The 27,238-nt window shown below is 48.2% G+C and overlaps 1 protein-coding gene across 1 annotated transcript in view; it reads left to right on the top strand.

Annotated features, from left to right (window-relative positions):
- CAPN13 (calpain 13) overlaps nucleotides 1-27,238 on the top strand; it is a 69,549-nt gene that overhangs the window by 34,325 nt on the left and 7,986 nt on the right. Inside the window, exons 9-20 of the mRNA XM_088841730.1 lie at nucleotides 501-646; nucleotides 2,642-2,793; nucleotides 8,745-8,947; nucleotides 10,241-10,277; nucleotides 10,628-10,684; nucleotides 12,301-12,358; nucleotides 12,452-12,510; nucleotides 14,623-14,691; nucleotides 16,601-16,676; nucleotides 19,127-19,255; nucleotides 20,296-20,351; nucleotides 20,916-20,970. Of these exons, the coding sequence (XP_088697856.1) occupies nucleotides 501-646; nucleotides 2,642-2,793; nucleotides 8,745-8,947; nucleotides 10,241-10,277; nucleotides 10,628-10,684; nucleotides 12,301-12,358; nucleotides 12,452-12,510; nucleotides 14,623-14,691; nucleotides 16,601-16,676; nucleotides 19,127-19,255; nucleotides 20,296-20,351; nucleotides 20,916-20,942 (1,069 nt within the window). The 3' untranslated portion in view covers nucleotides 20,943-20,970. The remainder of the gene's footprint in view (nucleotides 1-500; nucleotides 647-2,641; nucleotides 2,794-8,744; nucleotides 8,948-10,240; nucleotides 10,278-10,627; nucleotides 10,685-12,300; nucleotides 12,359-12,451; nucleotides 12,511-14,622; nucleotides 14,692-16,600; nucleotides 16,677-19,126; nucleotides 19,256-20,295; nucleotides 20,352-20,915; nucleotides 20,971-27,238) is intronic.

Raw genomic sequence — 27,238 nt, 5'->3', positions numbered from 1 at the left:
GTGTAGGACCCAGGACAGAAAGAGACTGCCAGTCATCTTGCTGGCCAGGAAAGGGGACTACAGAACCCATAATTTGGCTGTGTCCTTGACCTCCCCATAATTTGACTGTGTCCTTGGGCTTCCCTGGTGGCTCAGCTGCTAAAGAATTCGCCTGCAATGTAGGAAACCTGGGTTGGGTCCCTGGGTTGGGAAGATCCCCTGGAGAAGGGACCAGCTACCTACTCCAGTATTCTGGCCTGGAGAATTTCATGGACTATTCCATGGGGTCGCAAAGAGTCAGACACAGGCTGGGCGACTTTCACTTGTCCTCCCAGCCACTGGAGAAATCAGAAGGGCATTTGCCCACAAATGAACCAGAATGGGGCTCTGGTCTTCGGGTAGGACAGTGGTAAGTCAATGGATACTCTAGTTGACAGGCAAAGGGACAGTAAAGTGATGGGGACCTCCACCCAAGGGACAAACCAGTGGTCACTAAGGCGATGTGTCTCTGTTTATAACAGGATGTCATGTCAAGATTTCCGAGATAACTTCTCCGGCCTGTTTATATGTAACCAAGATCCAATCAGCCTGGACCATGGAAGCATGCTCCATGAAAGATGGTCCCAAATGATGTTTAAGGACCACTTAATTCCAGGAAACACTGAAGGTAGCTATGACAATAATTATTCTACCAGGTGGGAAGCTGCCAGCTTTTGCCCTATCCTGATCTAAGCTCTCAGTGGCCCTTGATTCTAGACCAACAGCCTAAAGAAGGGGAGGACTTTGTTAGCCCAAAGGGACAACTGTGTTTCTCCAGGAGAAATGATTGCTGGAGGGAGTGGGTGGGAGGCTCTCAGATGTGCCTCCCCTGGCTTCTTGCTTTCCCATAGCCCTTCTGCTAACCTCCACCACCTCCCAGGACTAGAATGGGCCCACTGCACTTCAGTGATTATCTAGGACTTTGGGAGGGCTGTGAGAAGAATACTGGACATGTGTCAGGGCCTGGGTTCAACCATTGTCTTTGCCACATTTTGGCTTTGTGGTTCTGGTCTCTCTGTCCTCAGTCTCCCTAACTGTTCCCAGTGGAATCAGTCATCTCTGTCTGCCCCTGGAAGCCACAAAGGCCCATCCAGGCACCAGGGAGCATACTCCTGCTCCTGTTGGTTGATGTTGATTGGTACCTGCAACCTGCAGCACCGTACTGAGGTCCCAGAGGTGGGCGCCTCAGAGCCTGTCTTTGGGCTACCAGAAGATGAATTGTATTGATGAGATTTTAAGGTAATGAGTGACATACTCTCACTGCTCCTTGGCTCCCCATTTGTGACATGGATGAGTGAAATATCACCCTCTGAAGATGAACCTGAGTGTGCTTACACACCCTGGATAGGAAAAGCTATGCAAACAACACATTTGTGTGTGTGTTTGCACCTCGTCACGCGCATTCCCTCTCCTTGGCACCAGCCTGCCAAAAATGGTGTGTTTGAATGATCTCACCATCCACCCTCCCTCAGTCTTTTCACTCTGCTGGTCAGAGAAGCTAGTCACCAGGAGGCCACGGGCAGATTCTGAGAAGTTGCTGAGTCACTCTTGGGCAGCAGGTTGACTGATTTAATCTTCCTGAGCTCCACCTACCCAACCGTGGGGCTGAAGCCCTCTTCCCTAAATATAGTACAGGTCGAGGAATTAACCAGAATTATACACTGGTGCCATCTTTAGTAATTCCTTACAAGGGAGAGAGGGCAGGGAGGCAGCCAACAGCACCTGCTATGTGCTGCTAAGTGCGCTTGAGTGTATCATCTTCTTTAATCCTCATAAAAAAACTGACGCCTGTGATGGTCATGTACGACTCCCTCTTTCCCTTTCAGAGCTTCCCAGTTGTGCCTTAACCTTCTGATGTTTACTACTTGATCTCTGTCTTGATTTATCTTCATTTATTTTTCATATGTTATCTCCCATGCATTTGAATCTAATGGTTTTCACATTGTGGTCTCCCTCTGGCTTCGGTGAGGACACTTGGGTAGCAGAGTTCTATGAATTGACATCTCTCAGCCTCTCTTCCTCTGTCTCCATGTGTGCTTGGGGGTTTGACATCATTTCATGGCTCCATGGTTGTCAGTGTATAAGCTCATGTATACCTGAGGCCTCTAGAATTCCACTTATTACAAAATTTGTTTATGTTTAGTCACTAAGTCATGTCTGACTCTTTGCGACCCCATGGACTATAGCCCACCTGGCTTTTCTGTCCATGAGATTTCCTAGCCAAGAATACTGGAGTAGATTGCCATTTCCTTCTCCAGGGGATCTTCCCAAATCCAGGGATCGGACCTGCATCTCCTGCATTGGCAGGCGAATTCTTTACCATGGAGCCACCAGGGAAGCCCTTTATAAAAACAGCCCTCCATCTTACAGTGTAAGAAACATTTTCACCACACAGGAACTATACTTTCCCTCCTTGTTTTTAAGAAGAGACTAAGGCTCACAAAATAAAGCAGCTTGTGCCACAACTGGTAACTCTGGGGACTGGAACACTGGTCTTAGGTCTTTAAATCCAGAGTTTCTTCCACAACCCACTGAACTGGGCTTGGCTCTCTGAAGTGGTCATGGTCCCATCCCAGAACCCCAGGGACAAGCTGAGGTCCAATCACTGCTGTTTTTCATGCAGGATACCAGAGGGACATGCAATATATCTTCTCTGTACCAGACAGCATGGAAAACAACAATGTCATCATGTCCTTCAACATTGGGTCACAAAATTTAAAGGCAAAAGACAAGACATTTCCACTGAAGTACGAGGTGTTCAAGGTAAGGCAGTATGTTTCAGGGCTTGCCCTTTGGGGACATTTCCATACACCTTGGGTGGAGAAAGCAGCTTGCTAGCCTGGGAAATTTCACTTGGCAACAGACTCAGAGATAAAACCAAAAGGGCAATTGAGTTCACTTGGTTCAAGTCTATAAATTTGCAGGAAAACCTGAGACAGAAGAGTACAATGGGACACACCTCGTCTCTTGTCACGATTTCCTGGTATGCTGGTGGCTCTAATGCTTGTTCCTCAAAAAGTAATCTGATCCAAGGCCAGCTATTGCAACAGTGCATATTCCCAGGACCACCCTCCAACTGCTGAGTCCCAGTCAATCCCCTTGAACAGAGCCTGAAAGTCTGCATTGTAACGAGCTCTCTGGAGACTGTGTATACCCAGGAATGTTTGAGGATCATTGGTTACACTCTGGGAGGAGTATAAGGAAAAAAACAGTCCTGGGTATATATCCGGGAGGTACATCTTCTCTCACGCTGAAACTAAAGTCTGGTGAAAGTTCCATGGTTGGCTTGGCCACTCATCCAAGGCCAGGTCTTCCTCTCTACCCAACCTCCCCTCCCTCCCCTCCCCTTTCATGGCTCTCCCAGCCAGCCCTTCAGCTCTGAAGGGGTCATCGCCTCCCCTCGCCTGCTCATACTCACCTGCACACACCCTAACTGTGAGCAGATGATCAGGGAATTCTTTTTTTTTTAATACCATGTAAAATAAAGGAGTTATGAAAGAAAATCTGACACCCTCGATCCCTTCTCCTTTCCCAAATAATTTAATGCATCCCAAAGATCAAGTGAAGGGTCCTCAAAGCATATACCCTGCAGCCTCTCTGCACAAACATGGATAACTAAGTGCAAAACATCCGATGCTGGGATCCTCTGTCCCCATGTTAGAGGTGAAGTGACATTGTCAGAGTTAATGGCAGAACTGGGAACTGGGTACCAGATGTCTCTCAGGCCTTCAGTACACTCATCATCTGTGTGACTGGAGCTCTGATTATGGCATCTTTAGGATGGAGTCCAGGAATGTTACCCGAGACTAAGGCAATATTCACATCTAGGGCTTCAGTCCCCTCATGGACAGGCAGAACACCTGGGTCCTGAAACAGTCTTGTGCACTGGCTGTGGTTCACTCTAATAGGAAGGCCTTGCTGATAGAGAACTTCAGAGTTCCAAGCATGTTCACATTCATTGTCTCAAAAACCCTAGTACACCTGCTTTCATAGATGTGGAAGTCACAGGTCAGGGAGAATGAATGTCCTGCCCAAGGTGCAGCAAGATGGTGACAGGGGTGTGCCTAAGACCAGAACTTGTGGCCCCAGGACCAAAGCTCTCAGTAAGACTTAGGCATGTGCCTTTCTGGTGATGCTCACAGTGCAAAGAAAAACAATGCTTCTGGTTCTAGAAGGAGGAGAACCCTTTGGATCCTGCTCTCTCTGAGCACATTTCCTCTTCTAGTTGCATGAAATCAATGGAAAAGACCATACTTTTGAGGCACCTCAAACCAGCAGAGACCATCAAAAGAACATCTTTGGATGCTGTAGTGGACAGTTGTCCTTTTCGTCACTACTGGGCACATGTGAACCCTTTCCATGTGGGCAGGGACTAGGCAAGGCCTGGTCTCCCACTGCAGCAAAGAGGTCAAATATTGCCTCTCCCAGCCCTTGGATACAAAGGAGTAGACTGTTGGGCGAGGCTTGTCCGATCAGATGTTCTTGGTCACTCTAGGGCTTGAGTCTTGAAAAAGTAACTAAAGGTGTGGGGTTAGCCGAGGGATTTTTTGCAGCAAATCTTTGGGCCCACAAGCAGCAATGCAGTCAGATCCGGTGGTGGTGTCTAGCTGTGTAGCCACCTCTTTTCATTCCACCTTCCTAGCTGCATTCCTTAGATTTCCCATTGACTCTGTGACTTTCCTTTCCATAAATGACTTTTTGTTCCCTCCACCCTAGATTGGTTTCCACTGTGTTTGGCCAAGGATCCCAATTTATTCAGGTGCCCCCTAAGAGGATCCTCAACTTCAAAGTCCCCCAGCTCTCCACCTCTGAGAAAAACAAAGCAAAAGGAGTTGGGAAAGGCTGGGAAGAAATGAGGCATCTGGTATACCCAGTTCAGGACCAGACAGGACTACCAAAAATATTTCAGCCTACTCTTCCATTTCCTAATAAGAGAAGTCCAGAGAGGATATAGGGGCTGCCCCCAGTGTACAGAAGTTGGGTGTGCACTTTTTATTGTCATTGATTCTAGGTTACCCCAGAGTTGGACAATGTAGCAGCCTTGTGTTTACCGATTTGCCCAAAGTCTTTATGGTTCCAGAGCAAGATTGTAATCATATCTGTTTTCTAAATGTTGCCAAGCCCATTTGTCTACTTTTCAACTAGAGCTGCCTTATTTCTCATCTGCCCACCTTGCTGAAGGGTCATGCAGACCTCAGCTTCCCAGGTGGCTCAGTGGTAAATAATCTGCCTACCAATGCAGGAGAAGTGTGTTTGATCCCTGGGTCAGGAAGATCCTCTGGAGAAGGAAATGGCAACTCACTCCAGTATTCTTGGCTGGGAAATCCCATGGACAGAGGATCCTTGTGGGCTACAATCCATGGGGTCGCAAAGAGTTGAACAGGACTTGGTGACTAAACAGCAACAACATGCAGACCCATGAGTTCCTCGGGCTCCCTGGAGATCCCATTGGGTCTTGTAGGATCCTGATTGAGAGGGTTCTAAATGCCAAAGAGCAGCCCAGACCTTGACAACTCAAGAGACACTTGTGGGGTCCTTCCACAGTTCTGCTGAGAAATAAGCCATGTTAACACCAGCAACTAGGCTTTGAAGTCTCCAGGGCTCCAGTGGTGTTGTGGGTACAGGGCTGCCACCTTGGCATGGGCTTGTGACCCTCCGAGTGCTATGGGAGCACGGCTCTGCCTTGCATCAAACCAAACATGGGTGATATGCAAATAGGTAGGGAGAAAACCGAAAGGAAAAAAGGAAGGGTGGACAAGCTTCATCCTCCCCGAGGCTGGGGCTTTCCACCTCCCTTCCAGCTTACCCCTGAGCTCCAGAGACGTCTGAAGAAGGCAAGTCAAATGGTCTGTACACCTAAGTGGAACTGAGGATCAGCAGTAAAATAGAACTGAAACCCATGCCAACATGAAATACAGTGCCTGGAGGTGGTGGGTATTAACTGAAAAGGAAGCAACACAGCTTTCTCTGTTCTCACCTCTGCAAAGCCTCAGTTCCCACACTCATAGAATAAAGAGCCAACCTTCTGCTTGGGATTACTGTGACAATCCAATACAGTACATGGAAGTACTTTGTAAACCCTGAAGTGGCTTAAAAATGGGACTCCATCTTCAGTGCTTCCTTCTACAACATGGGCAGACTGGAATATAGACATTTCCCCATTCAGACACACACATACGTCCCTACAAACACTGGGGCACAGTGGGGTGGGGGGACATTAGAACAAACACCCATCATGCTCGACAGCAATCTGACAGAACAAGTTTCCTTCGCATTGGAGCTCCAGAGCTGGAGAATTTACACTTGATCCAGGTTCTGTCTTCCCTCTAGTCCCCATCACCATTTACCTTTTCCTCTCAATTTTATCATCATTGCTGTAAAGAGTAACCAAGCTGAGATGATAAAGGAAGACTCTCCTCTCCTCAAACACCTCCCTCACCCTTGATTTCCTTCCCCTTCAGGTCTCTACAGCAGCTGGCTTTCCTTTCTTGCAGCTTCACATGGGGAACGAGTGATGGTCCCCATTCGCCCCCCAAGTGTTCCAGGGAACAGGCTGAATGTGCCAGAAAAAGGAACACAGGGCCCTGGGCTAGGCTGCCCAGATCTACTCGCCTTTGGGTTTTTGTTTGGGTTCCTGAACCTGCCTTTCTTCTCTTCCCACAGGTCGACTATCAGGTATGGCCACCGCCCTACTGCCATCTGTCGTTATTGCTGTGCCTCTTCCAGCACCCTTGACCTCCATATGTCTCTTGCTGTTCGGTGGCTGCCAGTTCAGTCTTGCCATGTCCTGCAACAGACACAAGCTTAGAACTTCCAAACAGGTCAACAACACAGGAAATATTTCAGCTGTGCTCGTCTAAAGCTGGATTCCTTGGGTTGTTCTCTGGCTTGACGTCCCAGAGAGGCTGCAGCCATGAAACTATCCTCAACATTTGGCCCCTGATAGATAAGATTGATGCTGCTGATTCCTTCTAAGATGAGAGACAGGACTGATGGGTATCTTTAGCCTCCTGTATTCTTTTTCAGCCCCCAAACTCACCACAACTAGGATGCATGCAATGCAAATGCAAGCTCAAGGCATGTCCTCCAATTCTTCTTCAACCACATCACCGCCACCACCCTCCTGCTAGCTGCTGCTGCCACTACTACCCCTACCCCCCACCACCCACCCCAGTAAATATTCTGGCTTGGCATGGGTGACCAAAATATGGGTAAGGATGGAGAAGGAAAGACAGAGTTTGGGAAACCTAACCTCACAGGCACTCAGACCGCTTAAGTAGATGTGAGCTCTGTGGCGCTGTTATTGCCAAAGGGTCCATGTGACCTGGCCCGAGGATCAAAGGGAGAAGAGATGGAGCAGGATGGAGCCACAGCCAATGAATAGCGACTGCAGCCTGCTGGCAGGTCCAGACCTCCCAGAGGTACCCCAACAGGGAGACAGAGGCTGGGACAAGGGTCTGAGCAGGGGACACACAGAAGCTCAGGCAGACCACAGACAGCAAGTCCTGTCTGTCACAGTGGCGGCACAGCCACAGAGCTGCATCTAGGGTCTGACTCTGGTTCTCAGCATACCAGTCATGAAATTAGAACTTCTGGAAGGACTTCAAGGGCAGCACTGAAGTGCAAGAAACAGGTCAGGGTTCTAGTTCTTAGAGCTGGAGAACAAGATGAGGACTTGATTGAAGAAAGGGCATTAGCCCCTTCCTTGGAATTACAGGGTCATGTCTTGTGATTGTAGGAGGCTCAGAGCCCACACACCTCTGTACACACTTCCTCCCCATATGCACGTACACACACACACACACACACACACACACACACACGCTGACTCTCTGGAGAACTGATCTCATCATTGCTTTTGCCAGAAAAGCCCAAGCGAGGTAGATTCCAAACCTACTGGGGCTGCTGCTGCTATCAGCAGAGCCGCTGTGGAGACTCAGCCCAGTTCCCTGCCGCTCGACAGCCACCGTGGTCTCCTCGTGCAGCCCAGCCTGGTCTCCAGCCCCTGCAGAGAACTTCTCCCGTCTCCCTGTTTCCCCCTAAGGCAGAGCTCACAAGCAGTCATTTCACGCTGCGTGATCATTCTAAATGGAATCCCAATCTCAACCGTATTGGGGAAAATTTATTTAGTAAGGGGTTTTTATTATGTAATATGTATGTGACATCCAGTAATAGGAACTCCATTATATTTATTGTTTCGTCTCTAAGCAAATATTGAAATAAAAGGAAAATGATCAGGGCCTATTATTCTCCAGTGAGAAGGCATTTCAGGACTTCACTGGAAGGACCAGATGGAGGGAGTGAAAGGACCCCAGCTGCACAGTGCTACAGGGGTCCAAGAGCGTTTTGCAAGACAGCTCAGGGAGAAGGGACTTTAGGAGCTCCAATGGTAATCTAGTACTGGAAGAATCTCACTAGTTTTCATGGGATTCGTCTTTATATATAAGCAGAGTGATAAACGCAGAAGCCCAGGATGCTGTAAGATTTAATGAGGTAAAACCATGTGTCATATTTCCTTGCATTCATTGCAGTGTTAGCATCTATATTAAATAACAGTCTGAACTCTATTGCATTTTGAGACTTCAGGTAAGCAACTGTCTCTCCCTTTTCAGGGCCTGTAGGGCTGTTCTGAGGGATAGTGAGGGGCCTGGGAGGTGGGGGGTCTCTCCCAGTGGCTGGGGCCCATAGACATAGGGGGTTTCTCACCAACATCCCATCTCCTCCAGTTCCAGCACTTTCAAGAGAGATTGCCATCTACCTTCTTCTCCAAATTCAGAATTGCTGAGAGGGGCATTGTGTTTGAAACCACATGCAACCTCACAGAGTGCTTCAGTCTGAGCCCTGGGACCTACGTGGTGGTCGTCTCCGAGGGCAGAGAAGCTGTTGAATTCTTGCTCCGAATCTTCCTGAAGATGCCAGACAGTGACAGGTACAGAACTTCTGGGATTCTAAATGTTTTTATCCTACTTAATTTTATAAAAACACATCACATCATTCTGTGCAGCAATGTACTCTATCAGTGGGGGACACAGCATGGCCCTCACTCTGGAGAAACTCAATGCCAAGTCCAATGCCAAGACAAAAAAGAGGGTGGGGATGTTGCTTGATGGAAGGCAGGGTCACATGGGAGACCGCAAGGGAGGGACCCATCTCTGGCAAGAGGGCCGGAGGAAGGCTTCTTGGGGGCATGGCATGTGAGCTGCTGCTGCTGCTGCTGCTAAGTAGTTAGTCCTTGAGAAAAAACATAACTCAGTGTTTCAAAGGGGAAGGCAGTGTTGTTGTTGTTCAGTTGCCCGATCATGTCTGACTCTTTGCAACCCCATGGACTGCAGCATACCAGGCTTCCCTGTCCTTCCCCATCTTCCAAAGCTTGTCCAGACTCATGTCCATTGAGTCGGTGATGCCATCCAACCATCTCATCCTCTGTTATCCCCTTCTCCTGCCTTCAATCTTTCCCAGCATCGAGTCTTTTCTGATGAGTTGGCTCTTTGCATCAGGTGGCCAAAGTATTGAAGCTTCAGATTCAGCGTCAGTCCTTTCAATGAATATTCAGGGTTGATTTCCTTTAGGATTGACTGGTTTGACCTCCTTGTAGTCCAAGGGACTCTGGTGGAGGAAAAAAGCATGAGCAGAAACAGGGAAGTGGGCGAGGATGGGGCTCATTGAAGAATCAGCAATGTTGTCCATAACGTGCAGGAAGGTGGTATATGGCATGCGTGGTAATTGTCTGAAATGTGGCCAGAATGTGGGGTCACTGCCAAGTCGGCAGTCAAGACGGGGACCAACAGCACACCCGCTGCTGGGGCACCGAGGCAGGTATCACTGCTGCCTTGGCAGTCTTCACAGCCGAGTGCAGGTGAGGCTTTCTCAGTCCAGCATGCCATGGGGTCACTGTACCACCACTCAGAGTTGGAACCTAAGACAAATCTTATTTGCCATCCTGGCAATGGGGGTCACTAAACACCCATATTTGGGTGTGAAAGTAACAGTTTACTAAATGATTTGACGGCCAGGGGAGGCCCACCTTGAAGACTGGACATGAGGTCACGATGTTCATCTGTCTCCTGACTGCCCACTTCACAGCCCGCTGTGCTGAGGGCTCTCCACGCATGTCCTTGGCATAGATGCCCAATGCCTCCAGAGGTGCCCACCATATATAAGCACGAGCCTCCTTTGAATAACAAGCTGGTAACCCTTGTCACACTGTCCCCTGGTTTTCTAGGAACCTGGACGGCAGTCTCAACATGAGAGCCCTGCAGGTAGGTGTGCCGCAAGGCTTGGTTGGCAGCCTTCAGTGGGCCATGGCCCATCCCCAAGAGCTTCTATCTCCTTCCTTCTGCCTCACCACTGACCAGTGAATGCAGAGACACCACAACGGGCTGGTGACAGCTCCAAGCGGGCAGGGACGAGGGGAGAAGCCTCAGAAACCAGGCTGGAGCCAACCATCTTCCTTCCACAAGCTTCCATTTTCCTATTCCCCATTAAGGTTTGATCCAGTTGCTGGATGAAGCCTCTGATTTCCAAGTGGGAGGTTCTGGGGCCCTCACTCTATCAGACAGGGGATCCCTTTCCCATAAATCTGATGTTGGCTGTTCTTCCTTATATCCAGGCAAGTCTTCCAGGAAATGATTCCCAGCAGAACATTTTCTACAAGTACGTTCAGCAGGTACTGTATTTAGCAACGTAGCCATGAGGTGCCCTGCCTAGGACAGAGATGAAGAAGTGAAAGGAAAGAAAGCCTTTTCCAGGTCCTTACCAGGCTAGAAAGGAAGATGACTGGCCTCTCTCCCTGGATGCCTCCAGAACTGATCTGGGGTGACACCCAACTGGGTGACGTCTGGGGTGAAGTGTAGAGTTTTGAAAGGAAAGGGCTCCTTATACGAGGGTGACATGTATAAATCTTTAAACAAGCCATCGGCAATGCCCCTGGAAATCTTCCCTTCTCCCGCTCTGCTGCCTCCCACTGGCATTGGCACCCTTCCTCCTGGGAGCTGGCCAGCTTTCAGAAAGCACCACCAGCCTTCTTTCTGCCAAGCCACCTATGTGCACAAGGGATTTTCTTAATGGTTTAATAAGCTGTTATAAAGATCCTTGACTTGTCAGGAGGAAAACAGCTGCCAAGGGCTCCACACGATGGGCCTCTTACCATTAGTCATCATGTTGGTGTGGGAAACAGAAAGCCATACAGATGACCGTATGTACCGAGCTGGCCTCAGGAAGACAGGTGGGCGGTTCTTGGGTTCTTGCTGTATCAGACAGGTGGCCTCCTTCCCCAGAAATGTGGGTTCCCAGAAGACCCCCAAGGAGGCATCTTCTTCCCCCGACCTTGTGATGCTCTGCAGAGCTACTGCTGGAGACCTCATGCCAGCTCCTTCTCCCGTGGACAAGTTTTCCCAGGGTGGTGATATCTTATTATGTGTTCACTTTTACCAGGCTGGGTGTGAGAAACGCCTGCATGGGGAACATCTGCTTCTCCATAAAATCATCATGGAAGCCACTGCCCGTAAAGCTGGTCAGGGTCCCCAACAGAAAAGGGAAGGCAGTTAACACCTTCAGGAGTTCAAGCCAGGAAGAGCTTCTCTCCCCTCAACCTCTGTTGCTTCCTGTTTTTTATCCAAGGGAAACCATGATGTCTCCCTTTCTGGCTTCTGTGGCTGGGAAGATGAATGCTAAGTCATGTGCTCAATTAGAGCAGCTTCTCTTAGCCTGGATTCCTGGCGTGTGTATCTCTCCTCACCACACACACACACAACACACAGTAGCCATGTTTTCTCTCACTCCCATCTTTCTGGAAGCAGATGGGGACACACTGCTGCAGGGCTGAATTGATTCGTTCAACAATACTTCTCCTGAGGGGCTCCCAAGTGCCTGGTATGATGGGGAGGAAGCAAATACTGCTTTCAGCCCAATAATGAATACAGAGAGAAATGCAAGGTGACCCTCACTGGGTATCAAGTGTCAGGAGTAATCAGCACTGCAGATGTTCAGGGAGGGAGTTATGGCCTGAAGCAATCAGGAAAGGCTTCATGGGAATTCCCTGGGGCCCTGGTGGTTAGGATTCCATGCTTTTGTTGCTGAGGGCATGGGTTCAATCCCTGGTGAGGTAACTGAGATCTCACAAGTCATGCTGTATGGCCAAAAAGAAAAAGGAAAGGCTTCAGGACAAAGGTGAGATGGGAACTTAAGTGCTCAGAAATCCCAGTGCTTTCACAGTCAGGCAGGCATTGCCCCTCAGTTCCTGGGCACTGATGTGATTCCTGCATCCCTTCTTGTTTGGAGCAGGGGCTGGACATTGATGCTACGCAGCTTCAGAGCCTTCTCAACCAGGAATTCCTAAGAGGTAAGGACTTGCTGGCCCGGCCCCATCCCCACGGCCACGCCAGGCCAATGCTGCCCTCTCTGACCTCTCAGTCCTTTCTGCTCTTCCGTTCAGGACCTTCAGGGGACGCGTTCTCCTTGGATGAGTGCCGCAGCATCGTGGCTCTGATGGATGTATCCTTTGCAGGCACCCCCCACCCCCACCCCGCCTCCCGAGCACTGAGAGCCTGTCTGCTCCATCAGCTTCCCCAGGGGTCTAAGTGGGATAGTAGAGAATCTTTTTTCACTCTGTTTTTTCTTCTTCCTTGGTTCTAAGAGCTCACCAAAGAGCCTGGGCTTCTGGGGACTCTGCATAACTCACTAACTCTCTAGAACCACCATAGCAACAAAAACAACACTTACTACCGATCAAGTGTCTACTGCATACCCAGAATGGTACTGATAGATATTTTTTCCCTTGTAGTTCTTGCAAGTATCTCTGTGATATAAGAAGTATTGTCCCATGGTACAGTGGAAGAAACAGGGGTTCAGAGAGGTTTAGTCATTCACCCAGATCGCACAGCTAGTCAGGATTTGTGCCTGGATTCGAACTTGAAGTTTTCAGCTTCCAGAGCCCATGTTCTAATAGTATTCTTCACTGCTTAGCGAAGGACAGTATCCTAACTTCTTTCCTTCTACCCCTCTTCTTCAGTTCAGTTCAGTTCAGCTCAGTCGTTCAGTCGTGTCCGACTCTCCGCGACCCCATGAATCACAAAACGGCAGGCCTCCCTGTCCATCACCAACCCCCGGAGTTCACTCAAACTCATGTCCACAGAGTCGGTAATGCCATCCAGCCATCTCATTCTCGGTCGTCCCCTTCTCCTCCCACCCCCAATCCTTCCCAGCATCAGTCTTTTCCAGTCCCTTGCTCAACAAACCCCCAGTTCAATAAAGGTAACAACCACCAAAGTGAAAGTCGCTCAGTTGTGTCTGTTTTTTGCGACCCTGTGGACTGTACAGTCCATCCAACTAATGTAGGAAACCCTAGGTCTGCATGGCGGTTACACCCTGTTATTACTATTCTGTTGCATTGACAGATGAGACTGGGATGGGCAGTGCAGTGACTTGCCCTAGTTCCGTGGCCACAAGTGGCTGGACTGGGACCCAAACCCAGGATCTCCTGCCTCCCGTCCTGACTTCCACTCCCCTGGGAGCCATTTCTTCCCTGCCACCCCATCTCCCTGCTGGTGAGCATATCCCCCAGGGGTCAGCTTGCAATGCTCCCCTCGGTGTGCACTGTCTCCCTGAGGGGACACGGATCCCCCAGCTCTTTCCCTCTTAACAGGGCTCTACTGGGGACATGGAGCTGGGCATTGCCGAACAAGAGCCATCCTGATGAGCTCACCGGTCAGGCCCTGTCTCTTGACTATTGTGTAGAATCACTCAGAGACACTGCTTATCCCTGCAGATAAATCGGAATGACACTCAGGAGCCCCGCAGCCTAGGGCAGGTAACCCCAGGGGAGGTCATGTCTGCCGGACCCCTGCACAGAAGACCAATCTTTTCTACCCTTCCTCCTGCTTACCTGTCAGCTCCCCTCCAGTGCCACAGAGATCCATTCTTTCCATGAGTTCTCATTAAACTCTCTGTATGGAAGGACCAGGCTTCCCTGGTGGCTCAGATGGTAAAGAATCCACCTGAAATGTGGGAGACCTTGGTTCAACCCCCAGGTTGGGAAGATCCCCTGGAGAAAGGTATGGCAACCCACTCCAGTATTCTTGCCTGGAGAATCCCCATGGACAAAGGAATCTGGCGGGCTACAGTTCATGGGGTCGCAGAGTTGGACACAACTGAGCAACTAAGCACAGCACCCAGCATGGAGGGACCAGGGCTGGCTTTGATCCCCAGAATGTGGTCCATCCGTGGCCCCACACTTAGCACATGCGCTCATCTCTCAGCCCGCCTCAGGAGTTGCAGTGACTCCCCCCACCGCTGCTTCCCATTCCCCTCTACAAGGGGGCCCCACCCCAACTGGTGAAGGCTGTGTTTGGGGTTCACCCTCTTTCCATGGGTGCAAATGACATTGGCACCCCTTTCTCAGGGCTGCCTTCTTCCAATTGCCTGTTTTCTCCTGTGAAATGAATCTAAGCCAGGTCCCTTTTAGATGCATCAGAACCAGCTGGTGTGGGGCCACATCCCCATGACTCTGGACCGCCTGGGTTACTAGTTGATGGATGGATCCTCTCCAGGCCTGAGGCCCCTCTGCTCACTACACACGAGACTGCTTGACTCTTAACTCCCCACCAGCTGAAGGTGAACGGGCGACTTGACCAAGAGGAGTTTTCCAGGCTGTGGAGCCGTCTTGTCCACTGCCAGGTACCAGCATGTTCTCTTTTGACTAGTGTTCATTCCAATTGGGTCAGCACAGATTTACTGGGTGGTCGATTCTGCCCCAGGCTTGAGGGGTGTGAAAGAAGGGGAACCTCACCCCACCCTCAAGGAGAGCCCCCATTTTGCTTGGGGAGATGTGCGTGTACCACTGGATGGCTCGAGGCAATGCTCAGTCAGGTGGCAGGCTGAGGACCGCTCTAGGAGGCCAGAGGAGAAAGGGCCACAGCGGGTTGCAGCTGAAACTGCCAGCTGGCACCGCCCTCCCCATTTCTCTGTGGGCCCACTGCAGCGTCCCCCAAAAGCCGCTAGTTCACCTCTTTCCCTTCCCCTACCCCTGCCAGAAAACAGATCAGAGTCACAGCTGTGGTCTGTGGCCTCAGTGTGGCCTCACCATTGTTCCCAGGACAAAGTTGAAACTCACCAGCTATACCCAAGACCTGAGTTAACACTCCACTTTGGGGTCTAGGAGAAGCCCTTTCACTCATCCCACCTGCTCCTTTGGACCCTAATGTGAGACTCCTCACTTTCCCCTCCCTGCAATGGGAGCCTGCCTGGTGCCCACCCAGCCTAAGAATCCAGACCCCGAAGCTCCGTGGGGGCCTTGACTCCCCTCTGCAGATCCGGTTAGTTCCCACTCAGCTCCCAACACTTGAACTCACAACAATAAGATGCAAATACTTCCTGTTTAATACTATTTATTTATATCACCTACCTCTGATTGGAGTGATTGGGTTTCCCACTGGACACAGACAGGACTGATGGCCCGTCCATTAGACTTCAGGGTCTTCCCGGGCAGGGAGCCCTCATGTTCGTCCTTTCCCCCAGTGCCTTCCACAGTGTCCAGCACACAGCAGATGCTAAAAATGTGCTGAACAAATGAGTGAACGAATGCATGACACTGAGTCCCTACCTAATTGAGAACATCTAGGACTCTGAACTCACAAAAGCCAAATAAGGCCAGGAAAAAGTTCTCAAGCTGCGCTTTCACCATAACTGGCTCTCACAATCAGCCCGGACTGAGCACCTGCTGGGGGTATTTTGCTTTGAAACATCCTGGGGTTCAGTTCTCTGGTGCTTGTCTGTTTCATCAAGGTGCATGACTCACCAGCCTGTGTTCTTACCTGGGAAACGGGAGGAGGCTGAGGGTTAGAGTGAGAGTTAGAGGGAGGTGGAACAGTCCCCAGCAAATGGAGAGCTGCCCTGTAAAAAAACTGAGGTGTTCAGGGGACTCCACCCTGAGGCATTCCCTGGTCCCAGAGACAGTTCTCACCTGCCTTCAGTGCTGCCTACACCACGCTCACTAGCGTGCAAGGTGCACTCCTAAGCTCTTCAGAAGATGTGCTCATTTCTTCCTCACAGCAAACCTACAAGGTAGGTAGTACATTGGCCTTGTGCTGCAGAAGGGGTAGACTGAGGCCCAGAAAGATTAGGTCACTTGCCCAAGGTGACACCGCTGTGAATAGTTAGGCTGGGATTTATACCCAGCAATTTGGTTGTGAGGTCTGTGCTCTTAATGCCCATCCTAGGCAAGCTCTTTACATCCCTGGAAAGTGACAAGCCTCCCTGGGAGGATGGAGCCCAGTCTATGGGTGTAGAGGCTAAAGGAGAGCAGGTTGGGAGCGGGGAGGTGCAGGCCTGAGCGAGGGGCTCGCAGCCCTGCAGTTAGCAGCCAGGAGGTCGGTGGACTTTAACAAGCGGAACCACGCTGCCTCTCCTTCCCCATCTCCCTGCTCCCCCACCACCATCCTCAGCTGTGCACCCTTTGACCTCTGAGCTGAGCCCATCACGTTTTAGTGAAGCAGCCTCCAGAAATGGGTACAAGATCTTCCAGGACACCCTCTTTCACGTCGACACTGGGGCTCATATGGGTTTCTTGCTTCTTCCTCCATATCAGAGTGTTTTCCAGAACTCCCCAAAGAATGCTGGCATTTTGCTCAGCTCGGACTTGTGGAAGGCCATAAAAGACACAGGTAAAGCAGACAATCCTCTGAGCACTGATGACTGGGAGTGGCAGTGCGTGTGTATTTGGTGTATGTGTGTGTGTGCACGCGCCCACCCTCTGTGGACCTCCTGGCTGCAGACTCCGACTCCACCCTCCCCCACCTGAGTTCTCACCTGCCAGTCAGCTCTCCTAATTGCCTTCTCTCCCCAGCACAGCACTAACTGTGAAAAATGACCCTGAATGGTTGATAACCTACCAGAAATCTAGCTTACTTGAAGACACATCCACCTCAGCATCCAGGCTATCAGAGTTAAATACCCACAGGCCAGTGGATGCCCTCTTTTCGCAGAGGGTCTGGGGTTAAGTGAAATCACGTGGTATGTTTGCTTCAAAGAGCCAAGAGCTTTCAGTCCTGGGAAAATGATAATAACACTGAAGGGTGAGGCTGCGTCAGAGTTCAGCCACAACTTGCACACACATCACCTCCTTTGATTATCTAAACAGCTCTTGAACCGGGCAGGGCAGGAATCGTTGTCCCCACTGTCCCTGCGGGAAAATGGCCCACAGAAAGGTGAAGTCGGGAAATTGCCACCTTCCCTAATGAAATGTAAAATCAGACTCCCGCAGGTCACTGCTGAAAGGGCAGCCTCAATGGGTTTCCCTCCTGGGGCTCCTGGCCTAGAGAGCAGGTAGAAACCTGAGCTCTTGCTCCCCACCCCTACCCCCACTTCTGCCTTTATCCTCCCTCTTCCACTTATAAAAATATTTGTTTATTTGGCTGCATCGAGCCTGTTACAGGAAATGGGCTTAGTTTCCCCACAGCATGTGGGATCCTAGTTCCTCGACAAGGGATCAAACCCACATCCCCTGCACGGGAAGGGGGATTCTTAACCACTGGCCCACCAGGGAAGTCCCTCCCCTTCCTTAATTCTTCACAGCAGAGGGTTGTGGTTCTCACACTTGAGGTTGAGGAAGAAGCCCCTGGGGGCTTATGGAAGCAAAGATTGTTAAGCCTCACCACCCACCCCAAGGTACTGACTCAGGAGGACTGGGGTGGGACTTGAGAACTGGCATCTCTGACAAGTTCCCAAGTGAGGCCAAAGCTCCTGGTCTGGGGATCACACTTTGAGAACCACTGAAAGGCCAGTGGAAGTTGAAACCTTTAAAGGAGACCTCACCCATGACTCCAGGATAATAAAAGGGAGAAAGAAAATAGCTGGACTTCAACTGAAAAGCTTACAGGGGCCAGCAGGTAACTGAAGAGGGCAATGGAGCTGATGTGATTTGAGGGGACAGTTTGAGAATGTACAAGCTGCAGGCATGTCCTATCTAAAGGTGTTTGAATGCATGTTTTATTAATTCTGCAGGAGAAACCAAAGTGTCTCAGACTGTGTGGGGCCCGAAGGCCACCAGCCTTGTCCCCATGATGGATGGTCCAGTTTACAGGGTTCTGCTAGTTCACTGGGGTGCATAGATCCCCGGATTTTCAGTCTGCCCTTGTCAGTTCTGTGGTCGATGCCTCCCTGGAGCTTATAGCTAGACACCTAAGATCACAAGACCCAGAGAGGGCAAGGCAGCTCTGTCCTGTCCGCCTGAGGTCTCTGCTCTGAGGACCTGCCTCATCACTGGATGACCAACCTAGGACTGAGCCCCTTCTCCAGGAACCACACATGAGACTGTAAGGTCGAGATGGTCCAATGATGTTGAATAAAAGAACCCAGATGCCAAATAGATAATGTAACAGGCTTTACTGGCTAGGCACCCCTGGGTGGAACCCCAAGACCTAACAGAGCGAGGTCGGGAAGTCCGCGCCTGAGCAAAGGCAGAGAGCGACTTATATAGCCTCTTAGTAAGGAGCAGCATAATTCTTCCCAAAAAAGGCGAGGTCTGGAGTGGCGGTCTCTCATAGGTCAGCTAGTCGAGGTGGCGAGACCGGGTTGGTCGCTCTGGAGGTTAGGAGGTAGGGTTGATTTCGGTGGAGAGCTGTTGTGTCAGAGACTCTTCAGCGGTTTGGTGGGACTTTTTCTCGCCGGCGGGAAATGAAGAGCAGAAGAAGAAGCCAAGATGGCCACCAGGGTCCGGCCTTCCAGAGACCACACATGGTCCAGGACTAGGGGAGGAAGGCTGTTGGAGAGGGTTGCCAGCAGAGGGAGGCCTGACAAGGTGGGGCTGAGAGCAAACTTTTCAGGTGTCCTGGCAGCGCCCATCCCCCACAGGAATTATCAGATGATTGTGAAGGGTCAGGAGTGTTTTGAGTTGGCCTCTGGCCAAACTCTAAAACAATATTGTTGGGGCCTGGAAGCTAACATACTAAAGAGTCAAAAGTACACAGAAGAGGAGTGGACTGGCCGCTGAGCCAGGTGGAGGAGGGGATGGTGGTGGAAGGCCACGAGGTCTCGGCACAGGTGTTTCTGATCTACCGAGGTGGAGGACCACACCCGTTCCTCCCTGCTCACCAGCTCCCCCACTGTGTCCCAGACTTCCTCGCAGGGATCTCTGTCACCAGGGAGCTGCTGGACCTCATGAAACTCCGGTACAGTGACAGCACTGGCAGGGTCAGCTTCCCCAGCCTGGTCTGCTTACTGATGCGACTGGAAGCCATGGCAAGTAAGTGTCACCCGGAGACCATCACGCTGACCAGAGAACACAGCAGAGGACCAGGAATGCACTCTGGCTCCAGGCCTGGGCAAGGCCTCAGTAGCGGGATGGGCTGGAGTCCTGCAGAGGAGCCCTCATCCTGAGGGGCAGAGCCAACATCAGCCTAGGTGACCGTATAGCTGGCCTGAGACCTCAGCCTCCCTTCTGCATCCTTTTCTCCCCAGGACATTCCACATCCCAGATCGTTTATTTCCTCTTCACCCTTCTCAGCACTTCTCTCACTCAGGAACAAGGTTAAGTCACTGTGGCCCTCCTCCAGATTGTTTACGGTTCAAACCTACTCTTTAGTTATGCAGTAAATGGTTTGATCTCTGCTGAAGGATTTCACAAATGGTGTCTTGGTAGGTGCAGGAGGTCCCCCCAAGGCCTCAGAAATCCAGCTATGTAGGCCAGAGTTTTTGACACTTTTTAGCAGCATACCCCTTTGTTTGAAATGAAATTTCATATGAAACCCCAAACCACAATAGAGCTGCAAACAGAGCTGTGGTGGCTGAGTTGAAGTGGGGTTGGCCTCCACTCGCATCGTTCCACCCCCTCCCCCCAACCTCGCCACCCCACCATGTGGTCCTTAAACCCCACAGCTCTAGCCCCACACCTCTGAGCTAGGCAGTTAACAGGATAGAGGGAACAGAGCCCTGGGAGGGCAACGGAGGAGCCAGAGGCATAATCTTGCTCAGAGAATTCGCAGTTGGACAAGAGCACTGCCCTTGAAATACCTCCTAAGCCAAGACCTCTGCATCTCCACGGCGCAGAATAGAGGGTCTAAAGTGCAGGGAAGCTAGAGAAGGGAGGGGCGAGGTGGGCAGAGCAGTCAGGAAGCTGTTTTGAGAGCTGAGCCCTGAGCTGTCTCATGGGTGTGGAGTTTAACTGGGAAGAGAAGCGGAGAGGAGACCAAGCGCAGCCTGTGGCTTCTCACGGGATCAACACGCTGGCTTTCCTCTCATGCGGGCCCAGGCCCGTCCTGATCCCTCCCCTCCTCTCTAACCTAGAAGCTTTCAAGAACCTCTCCAAGGATGGAAAAGGACTCTACCTGACAGAAATGGAGGTGAGATCCCTTCCCCTCCCAGAGACAGGACACAACCCTGGCCACCTCTCCTCACCTGAGTCCAGGAGGCATTTCTCTCCCTGAAGTTATTGAATAGTCTGTCAAAGACCAGCCAAGCTGCCGGCCCCCCTGCCTCCAATTACTGCCTTTATATATTGCTAGCTACCAAGGCTGCTTTAGGATCTTGGCAGACAGATTTTATTTTTTTCCAATAGCTTAATAAAGCAGAGGATTATGTGGGAGTCATAAATCCAAGAGGGAACTAAAGAACACCTGCTGAGCTCACTGTACATTAAACTGACTCCCAGTGAGTTTTAGAGAGAGCCTCCTGGCCCAGCCAGCTGGTCAACCTCAGCTGTCCCTCTCAGTGCCCGGCTCTTCAGGGAGTAGCAGACGAAAATGTTGTAACAGGGGGCTGAGACCTCCTGCTTGGGTGGGAATTAACTGGAAAGAGTTGATGAGACTAGACTGAGATCTTTCAGGGGAAGAGGGAACCATTTGCCCCACTCTGTGTTAAGCTAACAAGTTTAAAGATTGGTTGTAATAGGGATGTTTATTTCTCAGTGGATGAACCTGGTGATGTACAACTGAAGCCAGGAGCACAGTCACCAGAGCCCAGGTAAGACATGGCAGCTTTGGAATCATTTCCTCCCAAGGGCACGATGTATCTTCCCCTCCAGGAACTACACACGACTCTCTCCCTGGGGGCAGCCTCCCCAGAGATCACAGAGCCCTCATCTGTGTGAGTCAAGGCTTACAAGCTGCTTGGCCTGTGAGTTTCAAGGCCAATACTGCAGATTTCATCCAAGTTTTATGTACATTCATAAAGGGTGTGGCCTGGAAGTTATGAGTGAGGAATTTAGAATTTTTTTTCATTTGTTTTTCTAGAGATATAGTTGACATTTAACACTGTGTTCATTTTAGGCATGCAGCATAATCATTTGATATCTGTATGTATTGTGAAATGATTACCATGACAAGTTCAGTTAATATCTATCACTTCACAGTTATATTTTTTCTTGTGATAAAAACTTTTACAGTTTACTCTCTTAACAACTTTCAAATATACAACACGGTATTGCTAATGATAGTCACCATGCTGTATGTGACATCCCCAATACTTATAACTGGAAGTCTGCACCTTGTGACACCTTCACCCATTTTGACCACTCCCTCACCTTCCACCTGTGGTAACCACCACTCTGTTTTCTGTATCTGTTCAGTTTGGGTTTTTTTAATTAGTTTCCACATGCAAATGAAGTTATACAATATGTGTCTCTCTCTGACTTACTTCACTTAGCATAATAACCCTCAAGGTTCATCCATGTTGTCACAAATGGCAGAGACACCACAACGGGCTGAATAATATTCTGTTGTATGTATATATAAATATGTATACCACATTTCCTTTATCCATTCATCCACTGATGGACACTTAGATTGTTTCTGTGTCTTGGCCGTTGTAAATAATGCTGCAGTGAATATGAGGGTGCCTATATCTTTTCAAGTTAGTGTTTTTGTTTTCTTTGGATAAATGCCTAGAAGTGGAATCATTGGATCCTATGGTAGTTCTGGTAGTTCTATTATTAATTTTTTTCAGTTCAGTGACTGTTTATAGAACAACTCCTACATGGCTATGTGTTGGACTCCAGGGAGTCAAAGATTAAGAAAATCTACATGGTTTCTGCCCTCAGTTGCTCACTATCTATTGGGAGAGAGAGTCTTGTAAATAGGAAACTATGCTATAATATACAAGATTCAATGAATGAGGCTTGGGTGCTATGTGGATACTAACAGCAGATGCTTCAGATGATTTCTGCTTTGGACAAGGTGATATGCTTGTGGGACACTCATATGGAGATCTCCCATGGACAGCTGAACACACAGGTCTCTAGGGAAATCAAACCTGATCCTTGCCTTGGAGGGCCTTGCTGTGAAATGAAAGAGACAGAAATGTAAATATAATAGATCAATTACAATACTCTGTAGAGATGGCTAACACAGAGGTTCACCCAAAGATGACGATACAACTAACTTGGCCTATAAGTTGTTGTGTCTCTCCAGGAGACAGCCTAGGAGCTGAGTCTTGAATGATTCAGAGTTGTTATCCAGTGTTGTGGGTAGTTGTTGAGGTCAGCGTTCACATGGAATTCTTTGGATAGACTGAGCGAAGCTTCAAGGCAGAAAGACATTACCAGCTGGGGAGCCAGTGGATGATATGCAGGCAGTTGGTCATGGGGGTCCTATTCTGAGGGCAAGACACACAGTTTACAGTCTACCTGGATGCAAGTAAAAGTAGGCATGCTGTACCCACTCAAGTGACAGGTGTTTTTTGATGGTCCTAGGAGTCAGTTCAGCGTCCTGTGGAGAGCAGATACCCAGAGCCTATTACTCTCTTTTTAAGGAATCTCCATACTGTTTTCCACAGTGGCTGTACCAGTTTACATCCCACCAACACTGCACAAGGGTTCCCTTTCTCCACATCCTCATCAACACTTGCCTTTTTGATAGTAGTTATGAGGTGGTGATTCTACCAGGTGTGAAGTGATATCTCCTTATGGTTTTGATTTGTATTTCTCTAATAATTAGGAATGTTGAGCATCTGTTCATGTGCCTATTAGCCATCTGTATGCCTTGTTTGGAAAAAATGTCTTTTCAAGTCTTCTGCCTATTTTTTTTATGGGACTGAGTTTTTTATATAGAGTTGTATGAACTGTTTATATACTCTGGATATTAACTCCTTATCAGTCACAGCATTTACAAATATTTTTCCCAATTCACAGGTTGTCTTTTCATTTTGTTGATGGTTTCCTTTGCTGTGCAAAAGCACTTATTATTGTTTTTATTTCCTTTGCCTTAGGAGACCAATCCAAGAAAATACTTCAATGACTTATATCAAAGAGCATTCTGCCTATGTTCTCTTCTAGGAGTTTAACATGAGGGAATGTTCAAATCTCATTGTTTTACACGTGACTGTCCAGTTTTCCCAGTGCTACCTGTTGAAGAGTCTGTCTTCTTTCCATTGTATATTCTAGCCTGCTTTGTCATAGGTTAATTAACTATAGTTATGTGTATTTATTTCTGGACCCTCTGTTCTGTTTCATTATCTATGTGTCTGTTTTCATGCCAGTACTGTGCTGTTTTGATTATTGTAGCTTTGTATTATTGTCTAAAATCTGGAAGGGTTATACTTCTAGGTTTGTTCTTTTTTCCCAGCATTGCTTTAGCAATTTAGAGTCTTTCATGGTTCCCTGGAGAAAGAAATGGCAACCTTCTCCAGTATTCTTGCCTGGAAAATCCCATGGATGGAGGAGCCTGGTAGGCTATAATCCATGGGATCACAAAGAGTTGGGCATGACTGAGCGACTTCACTTCACATGTTTCCATATAAGTTTTAGGATTATTTGTTATGCTTCTGTGAAAAATGTTCTTGGTAGTTTGATAGGAATTGCATTAAATCTGTAGATTGTTTTGGGTGGTATGGTCATTTTAATAATGTTAATTATTTTAATACAAGAGCATGGAATATCTTTCCATTTCTTTGAATCATCTTCAATTTCCTTCATCTCACCAACATTTTTCATTGTCTGTCTTTTTTGTTTTAGCCTTCCTGCGGGGTATGAAGTGATATCGCATTAAGGTTTTGACTCACAGTTTCCTGATAGCTTGTGGTATTATCTTGTTGTTGTCTACTGGCCATTTGTATATCTTCTTTTGAGAAATGTCTATTCAAATCCTTTGTTTAAAATTGGGTTATTTATCATTTTGTGTTGCTGAGTTGTAAATACACACACACACACACATATATTCTTGTTACAGGTTTAAAATTGGGTTATTTATCATTGTGTTGCTGAGTTGTAAATACACACACACACACACACACACACATATATATTCTTGTTACCAGGCCCTTATCATATATGTGATTTGCAAAATTTTCTCCCATTCTGTAGGTTGTCTTTTAAGTTTCTTGATGGTATCATTTTCAGAATTTGATCAAGTCTAACTTATCTGTTTTTCTTTTGTAACTTACACATTTGGTATTGTGTCTAAGGAATCACTGCCTAACTTAAGATCATGAATATTTACACCTGTGTTTTTCCCCTAAGAGTTTTATAGTTTAGCTCTTACATTTTGGTCTTTGACCCATTTTGAGGTAAATTTTGTGTATGGTGCGATGTAGTGGGTCCATCTTCATTCCTTTCCTGCCAGAAGCTTCACCAGGCAAGCCGGGATGTACTCCCATTATAAGAATACTTCTGTTCCTCTTGCTAATCTTCAACCCATCTGCCCTCCTCTGACTTAGTAAACTGCAATATTAAAACCAACCAGACAACTCTTCTTCCTTCCCTCCTGTCACATCTGTTTCTTTTGAACAAAGCACACACTTCCGTTGTCACACTGGGGGCAATGTTTAAAGTTGTTTGAAATATTGAACTCTTTTTTTAAATGTTAAATATTTGGTTCTGCTGGGTCTTAGTTGCAGCAGGTAGGATCTAGTTCCCTGACCAGGGATCGAACCTGGGCCCCCTACTTTGGAAGCATGGAGTCTACCACTGGACCACAAGGGAAGTCCCCCCCAAATATTGAATTCTTACTTTAAATAATGCTTTAAATACTCATGCTTTGGTATATGGTCCTGGATATCTGAGGCTATGTTGATCTTATCTGATTGCAGAGTCTAGAGGTTTCGTACATGCTAGTCACACCCGCTAACAGTTTGTCTAACTGATGTCATCTACATTCATGTTGATCTACAGTCAATATGGCAGTAAAGTGCCTTACTCTAACAAAGTTAGTGTTTAGAACAACTTCCCACTACACATAAATAAAATGTCTCGAGGGATGGGGCACCTCCTCCTACTCTGCAAGAGGGTGAAATATGAGCAGCAGAGGCCCAGGTCCTGCTGATTTACCAACAGCCGTTTTCACAAGAGTGGGTCTACTTCCATCCTAATAAATCCCATCTCTCCAGCATTCAGACCCAGAGAAATTCTTTTTGAGAGGTAGGAATCTGCATTTGCCTCCACTGATAGGAAATCTCCCCACCTCCTTTAGCAAACACGCACCCGGTGATTACCAGGCACCTTTCACACCTAGAGTGTCCACCTTTCCAGAGCTGACCTTTAAAGAGAAATGTATCAAACTGGGATGATAGCATGAACACTCCAAAGGCATAAACTAAGCAGGAGAAAGAGCTGGAATTCAGGAAACAGGAGGCTCAACACTAGATCCATCACTGGCTAAGGAACTCCAGAGTCCAGGGCTGTACAGCTAAATGGGAGAGCCAGAAACCAAGAGGAAATCACAAAGAGCGATCTTTGGGGAAAAAGGATCTGCCTGCAATGCAGGAGACCCAGGTTCAATCTGAGTTGGGATTGAAAAGGGAAGTTTTATCTAATCCGACTCTTTGCAACCTCATGGAATGTAGCCTGCCAGGCTCTTCTGTCCATGGGGATTCTACAGGCAAGAATATGGAGTGGGTCGCCATGCCCCTCTTCAGGGGATCTTCCCAAACCAGGGACCAAACCTAGGTCTCCCACATTGCAGGCGGATTCTTTACCATCTGAGACACCAGGGAAGCCCCAATCTAATCACTTAATCATAGATAAACTATTGCTCAGGATTTTGAATTTCTGCTGGAGGGTTTTGGAAGAATTATTAGGATAATGACATAGACCAAACAGATTTTTAAAAGGAGGTAATTACTAATTCCTAGAAGAACAAAGACTTCTAGAAGAAAGCAAATGGAGTTTTTCTTCATTCAGAAGAGAACCGTACACACATAATTGTAATAAAATAAAAATTGAGTATTGATTTAATAAAATATGTAACACAAATATATTAGAGGAAGGAAGAAGATACAGGCACAAAAGTAGGTTAACACCCCAGCTTCATCTTCCATCACGAGATGTCAGTAGGCATTTAAAATTGGTAAGTCAAGGGGATAACCATATAAAATATTATTTAAAAGTAAGGAGTTCAGAAGAAAGAGTTAGGAGAGAGGAATTCCATATAGGAGTGGGGCAGGGGACTGCTGTTATTTCTTCATGCTTTGTATTAATGTCTTGCATTTTTAAATGTACCTTGGTCTGGACTTTTATGAAAGTAAGAAAACTAGCAAATAATCTGAGAAGTAGAGTTTAAGACTCAAGAGAAGAGGAAGGAGATGGAGAGCAGAATTGAGACTGTTTCTTTACCACATGGACAGGAAAGTAGGTTGTTAGAGTTGTAAAAAAATTGTCCATGCAAGAACATCACTTGAATCCAGGAGATAAGCCCTTGAGAAAAGCCACCCTTCCCTGGGACTCCTGAGGACAGAGGATAGAGTTGCCTCTGTTCTCAGCCCTTCGGTCCTGTCCGTGGAGTCATAGGAACATCTGCTCCCCAACTTTCCTTCCACTCTGCTGCGGGTACTCTGGAGCTAAAGGGACAGTGGTTGCACTCAGACAGGGCAGAGTAGGGTGGGTTGGGTGCATCAGGAGAATTTTTTTTTCCTTTTTTAAAAAATTTTTATTTTTATAGGAGGCTAATTATTTTACAATATTATATTGGTTGGTTTTGTCATACATTGACATGAATCCGCCCTGGGTGTACATGAGTTCCCCCTCCTGAACCCTCTTCCCACCTCCCTCCTCCCCTTATCCTCCCTCTGGATCATCCCCGCATATCAGCCCCAGCATCCTGTAACATGCATCGATGCTGAACTGGCGATTCATTTCACATATGATAATATACATGCTTCAATGCCATTCTCCCAAACCATCCCACCCTCACCCTCTCCCACAGAGTCCCAAAGACTGTTTTGTGTCTCTTTTGCTGTCTTGTATACAGGGTTATCATTTGCATCTTTCCAAATTCCATATATATGCGTTAGTATATTGTAT

This window comes from Moschus berezovskii, chromosome 11 (genome assembly GCF_049115385.1).
Source record: "Moschus berezovskii isolate FMDL1 chromosome 11, NW_MosBer_1.0, whole genome shotgun sequence".
In the NCBI taxonomy this organism is placed as follows: Eukaryota; Metazoa; Chordata; class Mammalia; order Artiodactyla; family Moschidae; genus Moschus; species Moschus berezovskii.
Note: the sequence above shows the minus strand (reverse complement) of the source record. Positions and strands in the feature narration are given on the sequence as shown.